This window comes from Bombus pascuorum, chromosome 11 (genome assembly GCF_905332965.1).
Source record: "Bombus pascuorum chromosome 11, iyBomPasc1.1, whole genome shotgun sequence".
NCBI classification, from domain to species: Eukaryota; Metazoa; Arthropoda; class Insecta; order Hymenoptera; family Apidae; genus Bombus; species Bombus pascuorum.
In genome coordinates, this window is record NC_083498.1 from 3,176,505 (window position 1) to 3,197,480 (window position 20,976).

General features: G+C 29.1%; 4 protein-coding genes across 12 annotated transcripts; 2 read left to right on the forward strand and 2 right to left on the reverse strand.

Moving 5' to 3' along the window:
• Positions 1 to 184: 184 nt before the first annotated feature.
• On the reverse strand, positions 185 to 7,817 carry LOC132911728 (unextended protein). Of its 2 annotated transcripts, none has more exons than XM_060968596.1 (14): positions 7,316 to 7,817; positions 6,460 to 6,757; positions 6,237 to 6,386; positions 5,993 to 6,148; positions 5,724 to 5,912; positions 5,435 to 5,608; positions 4,762 to 4,933; positions 4,457 to 4,648; positions 4,220 to 4,366; positions 4,006 to 4,143; positions 3,635 to 3,907; positions 3,319 to 3,557; positions 3,090 to 3,245; positions 185 to 2,913 (listed from the first exon to the last, which is right to left on the reverse strand). In XM_060968596.1, the coding sequence occupies exons 1-14, from the start codon at positions 7,795 to 7,797 to the stop codon at positions 2,761 to 2,763; spliced, it is 2,919 nt and encodes a 972-aa protein (XP_060824579.1). In that variant the 5' UTR covers positions 7,798 to 7,817; the 3' UTR covers positions 185 to 2,760. The 2 variants fall into 2 exon arrangements, with proteins under 2 accessions (XP_060824579.1, XP_060824578.1); XM_060968595.1 differs by having other exon boundaries at positions 3,006 to 3,245.
• A 584-nt stretch (positions 7,818 to 8,401) lies between these two features.
• Positions 8,402 to 10,309, forward strand: LOC132911741 (uncharacterized). The gene is made up of 6 exons (XM_060968622.1): positions 8,402 to 8,578; positions 8,689 to 8,873; positions 8,954 to 9,011; positions 9,085 to 9,559; positions 9,650 to 9,817; positions 9,907 to 10,309. Exons 1-6 carry the CDS (start codon positions 8,569 to 8,571, stop codon positions 10,043 to 10,045), a joined length of 1,035 nt encoding a protein of 344 aa, XP_060824605.1. The 5' UTR covers positions 8,402 to 8,568; the 3' UTR covers positions 10,046 to 10,309.
• A 227-nt stretch (positions 10,310 to 10,536) lies between these two features.
• LOC132912138 (histone-lysine N-trimethyltransferase SMYD5) lies at positions 10,537 to 12,611 on the reverse strand. The gene is made up of 5 exons (XM_060969300.1): positions 12,477 to 12,611; positions 12,016 to 12,308; positions 11,623 to 11,938; positions 11,376 to 11,553; positions 10,537 to 11,283 (listed from the first exon to the last, which is right to left on the reverse strand). The coding sequence occupies exons 1-5, from the start codon at positions 12,519 to 12,521 to the stop codon at positions 10,955 to 10,957; spliced, it is 1,161 nt and encodes a 386-aa protein (XP_060825283.1). The 5' UTR covers positions 12,522 to 12,611; the 3' UTR covers positions 10,537 to 10,954.
• A 168-nt stretch (positions 12,612 to 12,779) lies between these two features.
• LOC132912126 (poly(U)-binding-splicing factor half pint) lies at positions 12,780 to 20,462 on the forward strand. 8 transcript variants are annotated; one of them, XM_060969261.1, is made up of 13 exons: positions 12,837 to 12,938; positions 13,463 to 13,517; positions 13,835 to 14,014; positions 14,575 to 14,638; positions 15,105 to 15,138; positions 15,523 to 15,588; positions 15,852 to 16,012; positions 17,234 to 17,292; positions 17,914 to 18,127; positions 18,631 to 19,117; positions 19,202 to 19,413; positions 19,487 to 19,880; positions 19,960 to 20,462. In XM_060969261.1, exons 7-13 carry the CDS (start codon positions 15,956 to 15,958, stop codon positions 20,067 to 20,069), a joined length of 1,533 nt encoding a protein of 510 aa, XP_060825244.1. In that variant the 5' UTR covers positions 12,837 to 12,938; positions 13,463 to 13,517; positions 13,835 to 14,014; positions 14,575 to 14,638; positions 15,105 to 15,138; positions 15,523 to 15,588; positions 15,852 to 15,955; the 3' UTR covers positions 20,070 to 20,462. The 8 variants fall into 8 exon arrangements, with proteins under 8 accessions (XP_060825239.1, XP_060825237.1, XP_060825244.1 ...); XM_060969259.1 differs by having other exon boundaries at positions 14,575 to 15,138; XM_060969257.1 differs by having other exon boundaries at positions 14,750 to 15,588.
• The last annotated feature ends 514 nt before the right edge of the window (positions 20,463 to 20,976 follow it).

Genomic DNA, 20,976 nt, shown 5'->3' on the forward strand with positions numbered 1-20,976 from the left:
TGCAGTTCCCTGCTATACACCAATACAGAGCATTTTGGTTTAGTATTAGAGTGTATGCCTTTTTTTTGGATAATGTTTTGATTTATCAAGGAATAACATGCAGATAGAGATAATTGAATATCTTTTTCTGCATCATGATTTTGGCAAAATTTTGCTATTGATGTGAGCAATATACACTTATAAATAATTATAGGCACACTATTACATAATGTTAATCGACTAAAAGTCAGTTTACAAATATAACGCACATAAATACTTGTTATTTTTTAATTTTTCTTTCGCATGCTTCACTAATATTTATATCTTCACTTAGTAAGATACAATTTTTGTTGTGAAAATAACATAAAATTGTTATGGGTATAAACTCACAGTTAGTGATATCTATAATTTCTATAAAATACTGTAAATATAAATAAATTTCAATAAGTACTTTAAATTGCTGTTAATAGAATGCATAATGACTAAATGGATTGTAAAAATATTGTCTATAATATTCATCGAAAATTAAAAATAAATTGGGAACAAAGAACTAAGCAATAAAGGAAAAAAAAACAATAAAAGAACAATAAATGCTACACAATACATGACACTATATGGTCTCTCTATTGTAATTTAAAGGTATGCATTGTCTAAATACATTAATGTTAATTGTAACATAATGTGTTAATATGAGTATATGGATCTTAAAGTTATATTGTATATTTCGTACGAATGTAAAATATTCCATAAAATTGCCCAAAACATTTAAACATATTTTATGTAAATAATCAAACATATTTACATAAAATTCCTTAAATAATAAATATATACTTATATAAAAATTAAAATCTGAATGATTTCTTTTAAATCTGAAGCTCATGTTATATTAAAATGAATATTCTTTATCTCATTCAGTTTTTGAATAATTAATATTTACAAATAATGATAGTAATTGCTTTCAATTTCTTACGTATTTTTAAAAGCTATTTGAAAGTATTATTGAAATATTTATAAGTTTAAAAAATATGGCAGTAATGGTCTATCTATTAAATTTTAAGAAAAAATAACGATAAGCTGCAATAATTTATATCTAGAATTATAAATTTCATCATTCTATCCAAGTAATTCTATACTGTAGACTTGTTCTGCTTTTAAGAGTAAGTACATGAATTGAATTTCGTTTGTCAAGAAAATCAATACTAAATTCTTTTTGGAATATCTAATTACTTTGCACATTTAACGGCTGATTATACATTTATGATTTTTTTATTAGAGATTTTTTGAAATTTAGAAAAATTTCTATTCGTAAAATACTATTTTAAACTATTAACTATTTGAAACTTAAGATATGTACAAATGTTGAACATTAAGTTTTATATCTGACACACACTCTTTTGTATAATAAAAATATAGTAATTGAGAAAAAAAAATGGAATAAAAGCACACATTAGGCATATATCGTTAAAATATCGAACTCTGCAATTCACTATTTGTCTACAGGGATTGTACCATTGTGTTATCGCTCAACATTTCTTTTTTTTTAAGAAACACACAACTATTCATGTTGTACATACATCATAAATGAAAGAAGATTTATAGATAAGGTAAATTTCTGTTTCAAACTGAAAGTTAAATTAATTGCATTTTACTATAGCAAATAAATTTAAATGAACATATAATTTGAATTTTGCTATAGAAATCATATCTATTTCTTATTAAAATGTAATTTTTTTAAATACGATTAAACACAGTTTATAAATTTTTTAAGGCACTGAATAAAAATACATAGTATTTTTATACCATATATACCGAGAGTCTCATAATTCATTACAAATGGGAACAATTTGTTCCTTCTATTTACACTATTCACATTTGTGTAAGGAATATGATTTAACGAATACAAGATAATTGAAAAATGATGTATCGTTTCAAAGAACTCTATGTGTCTAAAGAATATATTAAATTATACATTCAGAGTTCTTTTAACCTTCTAATGTAACACGTTCTTAATCAAATACATCCTTGAATAAAGTTTATTGACTTGATGGTGTAAGAAACGTAAAAAAACTAATTGTAGTTATACAACTGCATTTAAATTTGGCTACTTTGTTTAAAAATTTTTAAAAACTTCATTTGCTTTGTGGGGAATAAGCATAACAACAGGATCATTCATATGTAATCATTAAGAAATGTTATATAAATGTGTATTTCATTGATATGAAATGCACATATCATTAAGTATCGTTCTTATGAGGAAATGCATGGTATAGTGATATTTACAAATGTTCAAGAAGAATAGTTGAAAAATATATATGCATTTTGTGATAAACAATAGAAAATGAAGTTTGCTATAATAACGAGAATAAACAATCTTCAATAAGTGTTCCGCTCTTTTAAAATATAAAATATCTATAAAAAATTATGCAACATTTATTGATTAAAAGTGTATTAAATTTTAATTACGTATGAAGTTGTTTACGTAGACTACAAGAAGAGTCAAATGTAGGTATATGAGTATCTGAAATTTTGGCAACTTTCCCTGAGCGTACTAACTTTATAGATGTAGAACATAGTGGGTCGTTTCCACAAACCAAACTATTTGAAACTTAAAATACACAAGATCAACTATCAATTTGTTTCGCGATAAATATTTAAGTAATTTGTTAAGTACCTAATGCCATGATAGCATTGTATGTCATAGAGGTTTTTCCTGCTCTTCGTTGTTTAATACCTGCAGTGTTAATGTCGACTCACTAAATGCTGTCGACTATTTTCCGAACGTTAAGAGTCTTCTTGCTTAGGCAGGAGATTCGTTCTTTCTTCTTCTTCGATAAGTTTTTTTGCTGATATAGCTCTGTTTGCTTCTTGACGAGCCAGAATCTCTGTATTTAAATCTAACTTAGGTTGTGCTTGACCAGGACTGATTATTGTTGTCTAGAATACATGTATGTAGTCATTACTTTTTAGTATAATTTTTTACATTTTATAAAATTGAAATAATGAAATTATGATAATAAAAAGTCAACCTTTACTGGTGAATTTTTAAGTTTTCCATTATGATCACTATATAATGAGATGAATTTCGAATGTGTAATTGGATTAGCACTGACTGGAGCAGGTGAAGTTGGAGCAGTTGCACTATGAATAGGAGATTGCACATTATCTTTTTCTTTCTCCTTCTCCTTTTTACTTTCTTTTTCTTTGTCAACAGGTAATATCGGAGATTCTGGCATACTACGATCATCTTCATCCAAAGAATGTAGTAACTAAGAATTATGAAATTATTATATAATATAAATTTGATCATATTTTTAAGACCATTAATATCATGCAATTAACCTTTTCCACTTCGTCGTCAAATTGTTGTTCTTGACCCGGTAATGAATCTTTCTGACTTCTTTCTAGAAGTGTGGCTCGTTTCGCAGCCAAATATAAAGATCTTTTAATTTTGACATAAAACACTTCCGTGACTGCCCGTACCGTATAGTCAGGAACGAATGTATACCGTAACATAGAATCTAAATTGATTGATTGTATGCTTCCCACCGTTTGAGGATTTGTATTGGTAGGTGACTCGGCTGAAAAATTTTACATATAAGTCAATGAACATGCTGAATATTTTAGACATAAGGAGCAAGCTTAATATAAATTTTACCAATTCCAACATTGACAGTAAGTGCTTGAGAACCAAAATACGTAAACGGACCGCTTTCGAACATCATATTCTCTTTTCCAACTGTAACTTCAACTCGACCTTCTAAGATTAAGACGAAGTAGTCGACCGCTTTTCCTTGTTGATAAATTACAGCTACAGGATCATTTCTTGCTTTTTCGCGTGATTTCACTTTGATGTGATAAATAATATCTTGTTTAAGTAAACGACGCAAAATAGTTTCCGATATTGTATCGGGCTTAAAAGCATCTACAGCTGTGGATCATATATTACACTCAGATACATTTTAACAGCACTAAAATAATGTTTTATATAAATTTCATATTTTCTTAAATCAAAACACTTCTTCCTACTTGTAGACAAATACTGAAACATAGCCAATGTTAATTGAGGCGATATATGAATTCGTTGATTTTCTTTCTTCTCTGCAAACACAGTAAAATCTTGTATTTTATGTCTTGCTTGTCTTCTGCGCTTAGATTTATTATCCGCTGCAAGAAAACATGATTAATGTTAATTGCATTCATGCATATACAATATAGCGCATTTTTCATACAGGTGACTTACTGAAGACGTCAGTTTCATCCATGATCTCAGCTTGAATTAATTCTTCTATAACATCTTCTAATGTAACCAATCCTATTACTTCATAAAAAGGATCGCCTTCGCCTTCGTTATTAACCCTTTGAACAAATGCCATGTGTCCTTTATGACCTAAAATAAGTGTAGGTTAGATATATTTTTACTTTTACAAAAGATACATTAAATGATCCAATGACATAGATTAGTTCGAAAGATGTAAACCTTCTTTAAATTGTTTAAACATAATGTCTAGCGTAACATCTTCAAAAATGAAGTTACATGGATTTTGATAAAATTGACATAAAGTTTTTAGTGGCATATTATCATCTGGATCAACAAATGCGAGATCTTTAATATAAAGCATTGTAACAATATTTGTTCTTGCACCTTCATATACTGGTATGCGAGAAAAACCTAAAAAATAACAATAATAAATGATGTAAACCGTACATGTATATGTATTATTATTTGTAAAAACAATATTCTATATTCTATTGATAAACATATAAGTAATGCAAAATTTAAACCTGATTTCATAATTTCTGATACTGTCTCAAAATCTAAAATGGCATTATAATCCAACATATATACATCCTCAATTTTTGTCATTACATCCTTAACAGTTTTTTTTCGCAATTCTAATGCTCCAGCAATAATGTTCACTTCATCTTTTTCTAAATCATTATATCCTGTTGTTACCTATAGATAACAATACAGAATGACACAATTATATATTATACGTACAATTCGCATATACTGATATGAAATCTTTGATAATATTATTAGATTACATGAATAACACACTCGATAAAATTAGTGGATATTAATTAAATATATTATTTATCTTTATATTAATGCACATATATATAGAAGATAAATTCAACTTAAATTGGCACAATATAAGAGTGTAAGGTTATCTTATTTAAGTTTCATGATGATAAGTAATCTGACATATACGCTGAACAGTATAAAAACTCCAAACAAACGTCAGTAGATCTATATCTTACCTACATATGATTGAATTTAGATGTTAGTATAATTATCTGTCCTATCCATACGCATTCTGATAAGATCCATACAGGAAAAAATTTGAAAAGGAGTTTTGATAATATATACTTCAAATTGCAAACAGGAAAGATCATATTCAGAATATAGGAAGCTAAAAGAAAAAATTATAACAGTTGCTTCGTTATCCCATACCTTCACAAGTTCCTTCAACCGCTCACGATTATATACATTGCCAATTTCTTCTCCAAGAAGAAAATCTAAAAGTTTACTGATAGGATAACTCATTGGAAATGTTAATACCATAGTTAATTTGGTAATGTAAATAGTTTTTGCTCCAATACACAATCCATGTCTACTGCAAATAGCCTAAAAGTATAAAGTAATTTACCTAATTATTAAATTATCTCTAAAATTTAAAAGTTATGTTTTTATCCAATGTTTCTATTAAAAATAAAATATATACTCTTACAAATATACTTACTTGTGGCGAAATTTCACCAAAAATTACAATAGCTAAAGTAGAGCAAATAACAGCAACTAATCCAGAAGTTAAATCATCTAACAAAATAGTAAAGATCGAATTCACCAAAACATTGGAGAATAAAATTGAGCATAGCAAATAATTCCCATGATTTCTCACTGGTTGTATTGTTCTTGCATATTGTTTTTCCTTTAATACATGGATTATCGAATGAAATTGTTATAAAATTAAATAATTGAAATAACTCCAAGTAATAGAAAGTAAGGTACCTTTTCTGTTCCAGTATTACAAAGTATCTTCAACTCAGTTCTGTCCATTGCCATTAATCCCAAATTTAAACCAGAAAATAGAGCAGAAAAAGTAAGACACATGAAAATAATTACAATACTAAGCCAAAGTGGTAAAAATTTTTCATATGTATATATCTGTAAAAATAAATATTTTTAATAAATATTTCTAATATATTGATTAATGGTTAATGGTATTTTGTTTTTATTATATTTTATTACTCACAGTTTGCCATGATTCAGTGCCTTGATGTCTAAAGAGTAAAGTGTTTGGATTTGCCTCTCCATATACTGGTTGTTTTACACATATGAAGAAAGGTGAACCAAGAGGTAATACCACATCAATAGTTGCAGTGTTATTTCTGACATTTTTTATCTGTATCAATCATATTTTTAAAAAATTATTTATGGTATAAACATTTTCTAATGAGTAAGATAGAAATGCTTACTAAAAATTCATTGGTTTTAATCTTATCGCAGATACTACCCCTTTTGGCTGGTTCATCAGTAAAAGTAATCAAAGTACCTTCTGTGAAACCAAAACCAAATAATCTTATGACTGCCTTACTGCCAGCAAGTATCTCTGGAATACCATCTTCCCTATAACTAGGATCCTTTGCTGATGTCTCTATTCTCAGACCCTCAATAAACACATCTGTATGGATTTGCCGAGTAAATAGATTTTTGGGGTCATCATTGACAGTGGGTAATAAATGGGAAGTGTCACGACTTGTACGAAAATATTTTCTGGGAATAAGTGACATAAAACAATAGATTAAATTAGTCTTTATTTAAAAAAAAAGAAAAGAATTAAGAATTATCAGAATTAACAAGAAGAAATTTTATGAATTGTTCCAAAGTTTATTTAATAAGAAACGTCTTTGTTAGTCTTTTTAGAAGTAAAATTAATGTTTTAATTAAAAGAATTATAAATTTAACATATCTGATGTATAAGCAGAAAGATATAGAGAAGTTAAAATTATTAATTAATTTTTAGAATTAATTGACCTTTATGCAAACAATTAATTAAACTTGCTTATATTTGAATGTTTAAATACGAAATTGTAAATAGAATCAGGCAAACATGTTCCTTTATAACGTTACATAGTAGCAAAATAATGATGTTTCATATGTACACATAATTATAGCATTATAAGAGAAGTCTCTTGCCGTCGATAATATCGGGATTTCCGCTTTCGTAAAAAATGGTGCCAAGTCATACGATAAATGTCTATTATTTATATGGCAAGAAAATTCTCTTTAATGATGCTCGGATAAAGACAAGTTATCTAATATTTAACTTACTTTGATTGTATTGGAGACCTGATAGTAAAATTGCTTCCAAGATTGGTCCATATTTCACCGAATATGCTGACGATCTTTAGACAGAAATAGATCGTAGTAACCTTAAAATTAGGAACTTTGTCGAACTTATATATCGCACGACTGCCATTCGGTGAGATCCAAATTGCACTTAATTTGTTTTCTGAATCGCAGTTATCAATTGTACGTGACCAGAGTAATGAGACATTATTCTCGAGGCCGGTGCCAAGAATTTCAATCAAGAAACTTGAACTAGAAGACACGTTCTCTCCCGTTAAAGATTTTTTTCTGATTAAGACATCCACCGATTTGACACTTAAATTATCAGATACTTTCACTTTTGTAAATGTATTAACGGTTACTAAATTGGATGTCACAAAAACAAGTAATAAAAGAGCTGCCGGTGTGTTTGAGCAGACAACATGTTGCGCCATCATGCGACAAGTGCACCGTGACAACTTCATACAGTCCTCAGTTAGTACTGCATTTATAATCTCGTATCGTCACAATACGCTTGCGTATTATCACAGATCAATCGTAGTATAGATTTTACATCTTATAGAATTTAACCGTTTATGATTCGCGGTATTTTTGAACTTTCATTTTGGTTATTTTCGTCAGTTACTGTCGCCAAGTTAATATCCGCTATTTCAATATTTTAGCGGCAAGCTAACACAATACATATTTATATATGGATGAATATACATATATATATATACATATATACTATATGATATATTATATTATATCATATACGAAATATAATATCTAGAGTTACACTCGACGATTCATTCATTCACATATAGAACCGCAAAGGGTTAATATTTTACCAACTGGAAGAAGTTAAAAGTTTTATTTTCTCCTATTTTTAATGTTTGCCAATTTACAAAGATGACGAGATGCTAACGCTAAAAAGATGTGGTTTATTCTGGAGAAAAAGATTACAAATGAAAAGTCTGTGTCGCGCGGTTAGGGTTTGCTTTTTTAACTGACGAGGTTTAGAGGCGCTTTTGTAGTTCGTGACGTGGCGCCACTCGTGGGTTGTGAGTTGGTCGAGGGGGCACCACATAATCTTTCTGTTTTGGCGGGAAATAAGTTACGTTTGGGTATATGTGTTATTAATGCGTGAAATGTTTGATATTAGATCCTAATGGATTTTGAAAAGGTTTCATAAATTTTGATGCTATTATAAAGTTACTCTGTTGTTAAATTTTATTCTGTTTTTGCTGTACATAATGCCAACCGGTTAGTATTCTTTGATAAATTAATATCTTGAAATGTCATTTATGATTCAAATAGGTTATTTTGAAACGTTGGATTAAAATTGTGCTAATAATTTCTTTTAAATTTTTTAGCAACGCCTACATTTGTACAAGAGATAGTTAACGTTATTAAGAGATTCAAGTTCGAGGAATTAGAATTATCAGTAGCGCCAGTTTTTCCAGAAATCTCTTGGAGTAATATAAGATCCGAATTAATTAAACATCACAAAAATTTTACATCACACAATGTAGCAGAAGTTATTAAAATGGTTGTCATCGTAAGTTTTATGTACAGGCATATAATCTTATTAATTTTATTTACTGTTATGTATTGCGCTTCTTTTATTTTTTATTATAGGAAGAGAAAGTTACAGAGAAAATTTTAAGAGATCGTTTATCAACACTACGATTAGTTGGTAAGGCACACAAAATTCAATCACAGACTTCATTTATTTTATAGATTGATGTAATGAAATTTTTATATTTCAGATATAAGCTGGCACAGTAATAAAAAAATGTGGTATGGCTATATATTAATAGGTTCTGATAAAACTATAAATTATTTCATAAACAGAGAAATTCAAAATAATATGCAAGATAATTTTGATTCATTAAATATGAAAATTAATGTAAAGATATATACACATAATGATATTACATATATGTCCTTAATAGCAACGAAATATAAAAATAAAAAAGGGAAAGAAAATCGACGTGCAATTTCACACGTTTTTGCTTTATTTATGGGTCAAAAATATTTTTTTTCTACCAAAAAAACTATTTCATCTGATATTTTAAATGCTGTAGTGAGAAGTTTGGGTTATAAAAACTCTAAAAGATTTAAATTGATGGGTAGAGATCTTAAATCTTTGAGCAAATTATGTTGGAAGAGGAAAGAAGGAACAATAAATTCTGAAAATATTAGTAAAACTGTGGTATATGAAGATGGTGTTCTTGATAGAAAGTAACATATCTTTCAAAAATTTATATGTAAAATGAAACTTATTTTTAGTTCTAAAGAAAAATAATATCACATATCATATATATCCTATAGGAAGACGGGCATAGACTTCACTCAACAAAAACAGCGGGTGAAGTATGCAGAAAAATGTTTTGGTGATAATCCTCCTACCTTAGAAGTACTTGTTGTAAATGGGCCTAGTATGCCTTTGTCACATGAAGATGTATCAAAAGAATTACCAAATGAAAACATACAAATAGCGTGAGTTCTTTTTAAATGAAATCATATGATTTAATATTTTATAGTTTTAACAAAATTCTATTTTTTTTATGTATTTAAATGTATTTTAGATGGGAATTTCGCAGTCACAACATTGTTGCATGTTTAACAAAGTTAATAGAACGACGTATATTAGTTACACCAGTGCCTCATTATATATCAAATTTAATGACATTAGGAAGAAATGTATTAACACTTAAGAAGGATTAATAATTAATATTTAAATGTCATATTATACTGGTATAAAGCTAATGCAAGCAAAGCTTGCCTATTACTTTAATGATCTTGTAATTATTCAAATTCTAAGAGACGAATCGGTAAAAACATATTACCATGATATATAAAGACATAATTTATTATTTTTTAGTGTTTTTGTTATTGACTATTACAAATTTTTTAATATCTTTAAATAATTGTTATGTATAATAAAATGTAATTTTCATATAACTAAAAATAAAGAAACATAGTACATTTTTCATTTCCTTTTTTAAACATTCTATATTAGTCTCATTAATTAACAAGGTTAAAAGAAAGCCTATGATGTAATATACGTGAAAAGTGAGATGTTATTTAAAGTACAATAAAAGTGTATTAAAAAATTCTATAAATTAATATACTAGTTATATTTACACTTATATATGTATATGTATGTACATGTATATTACAATGTATAATATTAGGATTGAATATTTTCACATACATACAATTTATTTGATACTTTACTACAATAAATGGCTTATAAATAATAAGCTTTTATGGATAAATATAATGTGTATCTTAATTATATAAGCAATATCGAAGTTAAATATTAAATATTTTATTTTTAAATGTATTATGGAGAATTAGTACATAGAAGTACAGTCTACTAATTGATTTCTTGTAACGAAATGTGTTGTTTTATTTGTAAATATGTTTAGAAAGAGATAAAACCAGATAAAGAATTATATTTGTAAATAGTACCGATTTTATATTTAATGTTTATACGTAATTACTAATGTTATGAGCTAATAAAATAACATTACCTATATAAATGCAAGTAAATTGAAGTGTACATATTATGACATATGTAAATATTAAAAAATTTATTTATATGCATGTATACTATAAAAATTCGTATTTTCAGCTGGAAATGTCGTCATCATCTATTTCATCTTCTGATGTTAAATCTGGATCATTAACTTGTGATAAGCACTTATTACAATAGCAATGAAATAAATATAAAGAGCTTAAGGCTTTCTGTCGCGAATGTCTACTTCTTTCTAGACAACATTCATCAAGGTAACTTATGCATATTTCTTCTTCAGGATGAATATCACGTATAGCTTTTAGAACCAATACATTGTTTGAATAAGGAAATTCTACAATTGCGTTTGGTACACAACTATGATTTATTGATGATTGAAAGATATAAAGACCAGAACCTTCATTGTTCAAAAAAAAAGCTACCGCTAAAAAAGATAACATTAATGATAAAATAAAATTTAAACTTGTACAATTTATGTAACAAACATAAATTCATATTTAAATCAGAAAAATTTACCTTCTTCCATATCATCATAAATTCGTTCTATTAATTTATCAACTTGGATTCTTTCATCTCTTGGTAATTCCAAAGCAGATACATTTTTAACCCAACGACTAAATGCACTAGTTCCAATTCCTTGACCATTTGTACCTACTAAAGCTAACAGACTTTTAAAACCTTCTGGTGTAAACCACTGTAAATTAAAATTTAAACAATTTATTTTATAATATAGCATATTTTGAATTATATTTATGCTACATACATGTTCTGTAAATTCTGTATTTACGGCTTTCTGCATCATTTGTCTGAGCACTTCAATTTGTCCAATAAACTTTTCTCCAAGTAATTTGTGTGCAAGTTCATGTGTATCATTAACTGTACGATGACAAAATTGTGAGAAAGTTGAAAGCATCTCTTCTTTATTATCAGCTTGATTAACAAGAGCTACCATTTTAATTAATAACATCACTGTTGCTGATTCTGGTGGATAATGCATTTGCTTCCATGTTTCATTTAATTGCACCAAGGGATGAGACTCATCCTTTTCTCTTGATTGTAAACATATTGTACTATGATATCTAAAATTTTTACATTTCATACAGTTATATATAATGTTCTTAATGTTAATATTAAATTTATGGAATTGTAATATTACCTTAAATAAGCATCATTCTGGCATTCAATACTACAGTATTTTGTGCCACATTCAGGACATTCTGTAATCAAATCTTTTTTTGTTTCGCAGCATTCTGGATAAGGTAAAATAATTGCTGAGTTTCCAGTCAACCTACGTACATTTTCTTCAGCAGTTTCTAAAGGTTTTAAACAATTGTCACAAGCTAAGTATCCATAGTCTAAGTTCCATGAGAATTGACAACAAATTATAGGTTTTTCTTCTAGAATTGTATCTCCATATTTAAATGAACGTACAGCAAAAAGACCCTTACCCTGTAAAACATTTATAATTATTTTACTTTTAATAATAATCAATATTTAGATTCCTATATTAATAAATGTAAGGAAAGTTTCATATATCTTTCTCTTTTAAGTTATTAATTAGAAACGCATAAATTTTTATATAAAATAGTGATTAATTACATGTGTACTGTGTTATACCTTTTCATTGTTAATTAATCTGATCTGAAAGTCATTGGAATCCATTGTAATTTGATCCCTGACAAAGAAATCACATTAATTTCTAACCTTTAAATGCACTATACTCTAATTGTTACAATGACACTACTACAGTCAAATTATAATTACAGAAACTCTGAACGGTTATTTATAATAATAAAAAATATTATGTATTGAGATGATTCTGGGTTGATTGTATTTTTGTTTAAAGTCTGAAACTGAAATATCTTTGTTATTCATTAAACGATTATTATACAATTCAACATGGAATTGTTACTGACTTACATAGTACTTATAACACTTCCGTAAAGGTAAGCTTCGGATCATTTTGCATATAAGTTACTTGTTCTGAATCGGTTGAGATTTGATTGGTAAAGTAAATTTAAAAGAAGTTGGTCTCATTTTGTTGGATCACAAAATATAATGAACGGAGCGATGGCCATGGTAAGTTAATTACTTCTGCAATTATTATTTCTGCAAGAAATATTGAATTGATAGAAGTAACAAATTTTTCGGATCATGATGGCGGTTGTAAAATGCTTGTAACGTACATACTTATGATTAATACTCCCAAAGTATTCAATAAAATGTATGATAGTAACATATTTCTACAATATTTTACTAACATATTGTTAATAATAATTCATTATATAATGAATACAATTATTAACTCTTTTTCTTTTTAGTTTTATTTTTAAGTTATATTATTTTAATTTAGATTCATTAAAGGTATGTTTATATATTTTTTCTTGAATTCCTTTTCACATAATTGTAAAATATGTTTTCTTTTACTATAATGACTATAATGGATGTTATTATATTTAAAATTATATTATTATGTTTATATTATTAGAACTAATGAAAATGATATGATAATAGTTCAATAAATAAGCATTGTAAAAACTTTCTTTTATTAGTAATCATTAATTTTTATCATAAAATTTAATAAATGTTTTATATGTTCTTAGGCACCAACATCCCAGAATAATGTGGAACCTCCAAACAAGAAACCTAGAGTTGAAGGTACATTGCTAATATTCCCAAATAAATGTATATCTCTAATGTACACTAATAAACTATACAATTAAGCGTACAACTGGAAAAGACGGTGAACACAGAAGCAACAGCAAGCATAATATATTTCTAAGCAAAGGAAATGATGAAGAAAAACATATATTATTTACTTAGGACAATCAGGTGCTAGCTTTCTATTAAACTGCTGGCAAGCTATAAGTGTTGAGTGGTCTATTGCAGTTTCAGAATATATTTTGGTAGGCTAGGGTGATAGGTGATCGTTGGCCCTCAATAAAACTAATGTATGGTTGTCCTTCTGTTCTGAGATGTTACAGCGGAGAGACAGTACAGAATCTGTGGCCTACGACTGAGCTGTGATCATGAGCGTGCGCCAAACAAAGAAAGAGAACGCTACATTCGTTGAACAGAACAAATCAGAGTTTTGCAAACTCCCACTGACACAGCATCTATTGTCGAGTACCAAATATGATGCGTATGTTAGATAGGTCAGCATTTTAGGGTAATTTTCTTTCATCCTAATTATAAGCTTCTAATTTATTTTATTAAAATAAAAATAATTGTTTGAATATATTTTATTTGAAATATTGATGTACTAAATTTTGTTTTATTTCATATCTTCCTTTTTACTTAAATGTCTTTTTTTTCTACAATGTAAGTAATTTCTTTAATCCTCAATTTAATTTTTAACTGCAAAACAATAAGGCGGAAGCTTATAAATAGGAGATGCAATGGCGATGTATGTCTTTTAAGATTTTCTTAATCACATTTATATTATTACATAAAGATGAGGTAATTTGTTCGTTTATTAAAAAAGAGACATATACCTGTTACAAACAACAAAAATGTTATTAGAACAGGGTGCACATCGCAAGCAAAGTATAATTTTACGAAGGTCGATCGCGATAAATTTTTTTTATTAATTAGGATCGCCATTGCTATACAGAACATGTTAGGGTTAATTACGTGATAGGTTGGAGAAGGCAAACTGTAAGAAAATGGCGCAGAAAATGCACTGAGAGTATTCTCCTTTGCTTTGTGCTTACAGATTTGTGCGTCGCCTCAATCTTGGATAGTATGCGCACAACCATCATTGCTCAGCCCAGAACACGGTTAGCTGTTAATCAAATGATTGAACAAAGCTAATAGTATTAATTCGTGAAACTGCAAAAGTCATAAAAGAGAAAAAGAAACGTTTCAACGTGTTCTGATTTCTGTTTCAGAGACTAGCAGACCAAATTGGTTATGATCATACGAAACCTAATCTAGTTATTGGTAGTCTTTTTTTGGGGCTGATAGTGTAAACAGTAATGAAATTTAAATGTGAAAACTCTGTTAATTGAATAATTGCAATGATTTCGCTTCAATTTTGATATTGTTTTTAGCACACTCTTGACGTTATTTCTCTTCTAAAATATAAAATACTTTTATTTTAATGGCGTAAAAAAAAGAAGGAAATGTATCTCTATTTCAAAATACATTTGTATGAGTATATACATGTAATTGTGTACATACATTACTTTATATACAAGGATAACGTTACTGTTCTTGATTGTTTTAATTTCTTTGAACTTACAGTTTGGAGGACGATCCTACCGCAGTGGGAATTGCTGTACGACATCGTTACTTTTTCCGTCTCTTTTTAAGTCATTTCTTTCACTTTTAATCCATTTTGAAGACTTTATAGAGATATATAAAACTTAAGAAAATTATACAGTATACTTGTATACCAAATATTAAATATATTGAATTGAATATTAGTTACATGTATAATTCAAATTTTGTTTAATTTTAACAAATAAGAAGACTAAAAATTAAGAAATCGAATCATATGAATTGTTCTGGTACCTCTATCATCGCAAAAAAAAGTAAAAAAGACTCAAAGCAAATATTAGACAACAGTTTTTAAAAAGTTCGTACGTGTGTGTGATGGTGGAAGTACTGAATGTAATATGTATTATATTTCATTTTTGTCTAATGCCAACTTTCTTCGTAGGGAATGCATCAGAGTTCTTGCCCGGCCCTATATATGATCTCAATCAAATAAAACAAGTTGTTGCTGGTATGTAGTATTACAATATTATTTCATTTTTTAGAGAAAATATAAGCTATTAAAGTAATTTAAATAAAACGTTTAAGATTTATATATGATGTATATAAAGAAATTGTGACAATTAAAATTTGTTGCTCCAATTAAAGTTATATTGAGAGTCAATAATAATTTAGTGAACAAATAGCTGATAAGATCTGAAAGAACATTATTATTTTAAGACATGTATTAATGAAGCATGTCTTATTTTACATATAATATTTATTTTGTTACAGGACCCGGAGCTAAATATCTTACATTACCTGGCATTCTAGGTGCGGGTCTTCCAAAAATTACATCTGAACAACAGGATACAGTAAATAGAGCAAAAAAGTATGCAATGGAACAAAGCATCAAAATGGTTTTAATGAAGCAGACTCTCGCTCATCAACAACAGGTAATTTTTTAACATGACGCTAACAAACTTTACTCGCCTAACATACATTTTACATTCCATTGTACATTCATAGATTTCTATCTTGAAAAAATATCTATCTATCCTTTTATTACTATTGATTTGTTTGAATAAGAATGATCAGTAATATGTTAAAAATTCTATTCATATCAACAGAATTAATAAAACAATTAACATATATATAATCAACAATGGAAATGGTATATAATAAATCAATGTTCTATTAAATTTGCAATATTTAATTGAATGTTGATTGCTTATACTTTATAGGAATGAACAATGGAATTAATGTGTACATTTATGAAATGATACATTAAAATTATGGGGTTCTTTTTTGTCTCAAAAAATGCTATTTATTAAAAGATGGATTTACATTTCTTCCTCTACTTAGCTCTTTGCCAGTTATATAACAAAAATTGAGAGAAATATGTCTATAGCGTCTTAAGCTGATGTTTGTCCTTACAATTTAGCTCGCCCCGCCGAGTAATCTTTAATTTGATCCTAAATATATTAACCTGTGTTCGTTATGACGAGCGAGTAAAGTCAAAAAATATAACAGAAATTAAAAACGAACACTGGAACCTAACTCTGATCGGTTGATTTTTTCTCCCCGCAGAAGAATAAGTTGGTCCTGCGGCAGCAAGTTTTATTGCTAATGTGCAGGTTAGTGTCAACCAAGTCAAGACAGAAACGATACGAAACCGCCTTATGATCAAACACTCCTAAACGTTTTCCTGAGTTACTACTGTAAGCGAAGGTTAGATATCTTGAGATAGTAGTCGGCGGGAGCAGAGCTGTACCAGCGCGAAGGAGGACAAGTTTTTGTGCATGAATCTCTGGATGATTTGAGAAAAATAATCGATATAAACTTTCGAGCTCAACTATTCTTTCTCTTTTTGCTGCAAAGATACTGTACTTATATTTAGAATATGATGTTAAAAATTTGAATTATTTTTTGATTTGACTTTGTTAAAGATACTATATTTACATGTTTATATGTTGCTTTGATCCGGAGTTTTGAATGTAGTATCAAGATTTTAACTTTGATTAATATGTAACTCCGTAGTCAGTGGTAAGGTAAGAGTAGTTGAGTAACGAAGGTGGAATGGTAAAAGAGCTTGGGGGATTTTTGAGATGAACGAGACATGGTGTATGTAAGGGGGAGGGATATCAATAGAAGGCCTATGGTCCTTTGTGTTACAGCAAATGGCTAGTCAACGGAATCAGGTGCAGAGACAGCAGGCTCTCGCCCTCATGTGCAGGTTTGTTTGTTCTTTGTCTTAGCCCTCCAAATTTCGTCTTCGATACTCGCCGTTTTAAATAGAAAATACATTCCAACTTTAATTGTGTATAGGCTAAAAACTTTCATTTATCATTCAGATTAGATTTTGATAAATTTTAATTATTTAGAATAAAATTATACATACGTTCTTTCTACTGTTAAGAATTAAATTTAAATCACTTGAGTACAGTATTATGAACTTCATTTGTAATTCTTTCAATAATATATATATACTGTCCCAAATTGGAAATTCAATTCTTTGAATAAATTTCTGTTTAGTAAAATCATGTTATAGTCACTTATAATGGATATATTTTTATATGATATATTTGCATTTCGAGTATTGTCGAAGTATTGTACTTTATTTAGTATATATATATATATATTTAGATCGATAATATTTTTTTTAAATAACAATTCTTTTACACATTTTTTTAGAAGAACCTTCAAAAATTTGTTCTGCTTTTTTTTCCTTTTTATTTGATTATGATAGAATACGATTGTGAGTATCTTAATGAATTAGGATATAATTGAACAGTAATGTCTCGGTTTAATATAACGAAGGGCGACTATCATCTGAAATAAAATTCCTATATGACAGGGTATATGTGGGCAGCATCAGTTTTGAATTAAAAGAGGACACGATTAGGCAAGCTTTCTTGCCTTTTGGTCCTATAAAATCAATCAACATGTCATGGGATCCAGTTACGCAGAAGCATAAAGGATTCGCATTCGTCGAATACGAGATACCTGAAGCAGCACAACTTGCTTTGGAACAAATGAATGGTGTCATGATTGGTGGACGTAACATCAAGGTAGCAGGACGTACCTATATAACGAATTTCCTGTCCCCCAGCAATCCTATCATCCCGCCGGAGGTCGGCAAATTTTTATTTAGCCTTATCCAATTTGAAATTCCTTTTGATTGAATTGCATTATATTTACAAAATGTACTTCGGTCAAAAAAATCTTGTTAAATTCTTTAACGATTTCATTAGATTCTTATCGTAGATTTTAAAATCTCTTATGATACTACTTTTTGATATTTTTACGAACATAACAATAAGTTCTAGCATTATTTTGGACAAATATGAGTTTTGGTAGGAAAGATTTATTTCTATAAAAATTAATACTTTTGATTAGTAAAATTATTAACACGTCAAAAGTTGTGTTCGAATAAAGAATATAGTTCCTGGACCTAATCCTGTATTTATACTTCTCTTTTTGTAATTAAAATATTAATATTTGACAGATTCGTTACAAATACTTTTCTTTTAATAGTCGAAAGTATTAGTTATGAATTTTTATTTTTCTTCAGGTTGTGGGGCGTCCGTCGAATATGCCCCAAGCCCAGTCTGTTATTGATGAAATTACGGAAGAAAGTAAACACTATAATCGAATTTATATTGCGTCAATCCATCAAGATTTAACCGAGGATGATATTAAATCCGTGTTTGAAGCGTTTGGACCGATTACATATTGTAAATTGGCACAAGGCAGTTCGCCCCATCGACATAAAGGTTACGGTTTTATTGAATACGAAACAATGCAGGCTGCGTTAGAAGCTATCGCATCAATGAATTTATTTGACTTGGGTGGGCAATACTTGCGAGTAGGCAGAGCTATTACTCCACCAAATGCTCTTATGGGTCCGCCAAGTGGAACTAGTATGATGCCTACCGCTGCTGCGGTTGCAGCTGCAGCTGCAACTGCAAAAATTCAAGCAATGGATGCTGTAGCTAGTAATGCAGTTGCTCTTGGTTTGACCAAGCTTGGAGCAGCTGCCCCGCCGATTTTGAATCAAGGTATGACTTAATAGTGATTGAGGAAATTTTAGAATCTGAAATTTTCTTTGAAGTCATTTTTTATTTCATGAATTTTATACACAGCTTTGCCTGGTATAGTAAGACCCACTATTGCCCCAGCAACAATGATGGCACCGCCAACTATAGCAACGGTAGCACCTGTTATACCTCCGCCTGGTATAGCTATACCGCAAACTTTAACTCGGCCTCCTGCGATAATTCAGCCGATACCTGGGCAGCCAGTTGTTATACCTCCTCCAGCTGTTGTAGCACCTACAATAGTAGGAACTCCAGTCGTAAGATTTTCATTTATTGTTATATTCACTCGTTGAAAGGTTACAATATTTAAATTATTTGAAATGTGGCTAGATACCTGTTACAACTACGACGAATTCCGATATTATGAGACGGGCACAAGAACAAGCAGCTCATCAAAAACAACAGGAAGAATTACAGAAGAAATTGTTAGAGGAGACAGAACCCCAAACATTACAGCAACAAGAAAATATGTCGATCAAAGGACAAAGTGCGCGTCATCTTGTTATGCAGAAACTTATGCGTAAAGTTGAATCCCGTGTTGTTATTTTACGAAACATGGTAGCCCCAGAAGATGTAGATGAAAGTTTACAAGAAGAAATTCAGGATGAATGTTCTAAATTTGGAGTTGTAGAAAGAGTTATTATTTATAATGAACGACAATCGGAAGATGACGAAGATGCAGAAGTTATCGTAAAAATATTTGTTGAATTTTCTCAAATGAGTGGTAAGTTTATAACGAAATTGTTTTTTAATTAATTAAGTGTGAATTTTAATTTGGTATTGATATTAAATAATCATTTTAGAAGCGGAACGTGCAAGGGATTCTTTGAATGGTCGTTATTTCGGTGGACGTTTAGTGAAGGGAGAACTATATGATCAAGCTTTATTTGACAATAGTGATTTTTCTGGTTGATTATAAGATACTTATTATCTGTTGAATTCGTCAGTTTCTTTTGAACAAAAGAAGTTATACTTATCGTTGAGTGATATTCCGTGCGTCTAATCGAAAGTACATAATACATCTTTTGAAATTTCAACAATTATAGTCTATCTTCTGACTATGAAGTCTAGCTTTTAATTTTTGTTTATCTACACTTTTCTAGACTTTAAATTAATAGATCAGTCAAAAACTATTATCATTACTTAGTAAGATAATAGTTTTAAAAAATCGTTCTAACACTTAGTCAACCGCGCGCGTCACAGCGAGCTATACGTTTCTCACCGCGCTCGACAAGTTAACATATACACTGTCCATCGCGCATGTTTCCAAGTATCGAGGACTAATATTCACTACTTAAAAAACAAAGAAGTGTGAAAATTATTTAAGTTAATTATATTTTGCAATAATGATTTTATTTAACGATTTCACATATTGTTTATACAAAACATCAAATTAAAAGTATAAAAAAATATAGGTAAAATTAAAAACATTAAAGGTGATTAACCCTTTCGTTACGGGCGGCTTCTCCGCCGCGACACTCCCGCTGAACGAGTCGCCATGCCAAAACAGAGCACGGTGCGCGAGAAAGATTAGCGGTCGCGTTTACGTTTCACTGCTCCGACGGTGTTTTTCAAAGAAAAAAACTTTTCTCAAAATAGAGTACTTGTAACTTTTTAACACACTCAATTTTAATTACAATTTGGTAACAAATAATATTATAGAATATAATAATATAATATGATATGATACTAATAGCTTTTAATAATGGTATTGCGTGTGGTATTTTTCGAAACATGGTGTTACACATTGGCCAACATCGCAAATCTGGCAATAGTATCGCGATTCGCTCCACAGTTTCCATCAATCGATTATAATCGAC

Coding starts and splice junctions, on each gene's coding strand:
- LOC132911728 (XM_060968595.1), bottom strand. CDS start 7,797: ATGAAGTTGTCACGGTGCACTTGTCGCATGATGGCGCAACATGTTGTC. Junction 4,144..4,219: donor GGATGAAACTGACGTCTTCA/GTAAGTCACCTG, acceptor GTTTTCTTGCAG/CGGATAATAAATCTAAGCGC. Junction 3,908..4,005: donor GTTTCAGTATTTGTCTACAA/GTAGGAAGAAGT, acceptor TATGATCCACAG/CTGTAGATGCTTTTAAGCCC.
- LOC132912126 (XM_060969254.1), top strand. CDS start 13,482: ATGTGGAACCTCCAAACAAGAAACCTAGAGTTGAAG. Junction 14,639..15,522: donor ATTGCTCAGCCCAGAACACG/GTTAGCTGTTAA, acceptor CTTTCTTCGTAG/GGAATGCATCAGAGTTCTTG. Junction 18,128..18,630: donor TTGGTGGACGTAACATCAAG/GTAGCAGGACGT, acceptor ATTTTTCTTCAG/GTTGTGGGGCGTCCGTCGAA.
- LOC132911741 (XM_060968622.1), top strand. Junction 9,560..9,649: donor GATGGTGTTCTTGATAGAAA/GTAACATATCTT, acceptor TATATCCTATAG/GAAGACGGGCATAGACTTCA. Junction 9,818..9,906: donor AATGAAAACATACAAATAGC/GTGAGTTCTTTT, acceptor AATGTATTTTAG/ATGGGAATTTCGCAGTCACA.
- LOC132912138 (XM_060969300.1), bottom strand. CDS start 12,521: ATGGATTCCAATGACTTTCAGATCAGATTAATTAACAATGAAAAG. Junction 11,939..12,015: donor CAGAATGATGCTTATTTAAG/GTAATATTACAA, acceptor TAAAAATTTTAG/ATATCATAGTACAATATGTT. Junction 11,554..11,622: donor ATACAGAATTTACAGAACAT/GTATGTAGCATA, acceptor TTTAATTTACAG/TGGTTTACACCAGAAGGTTT.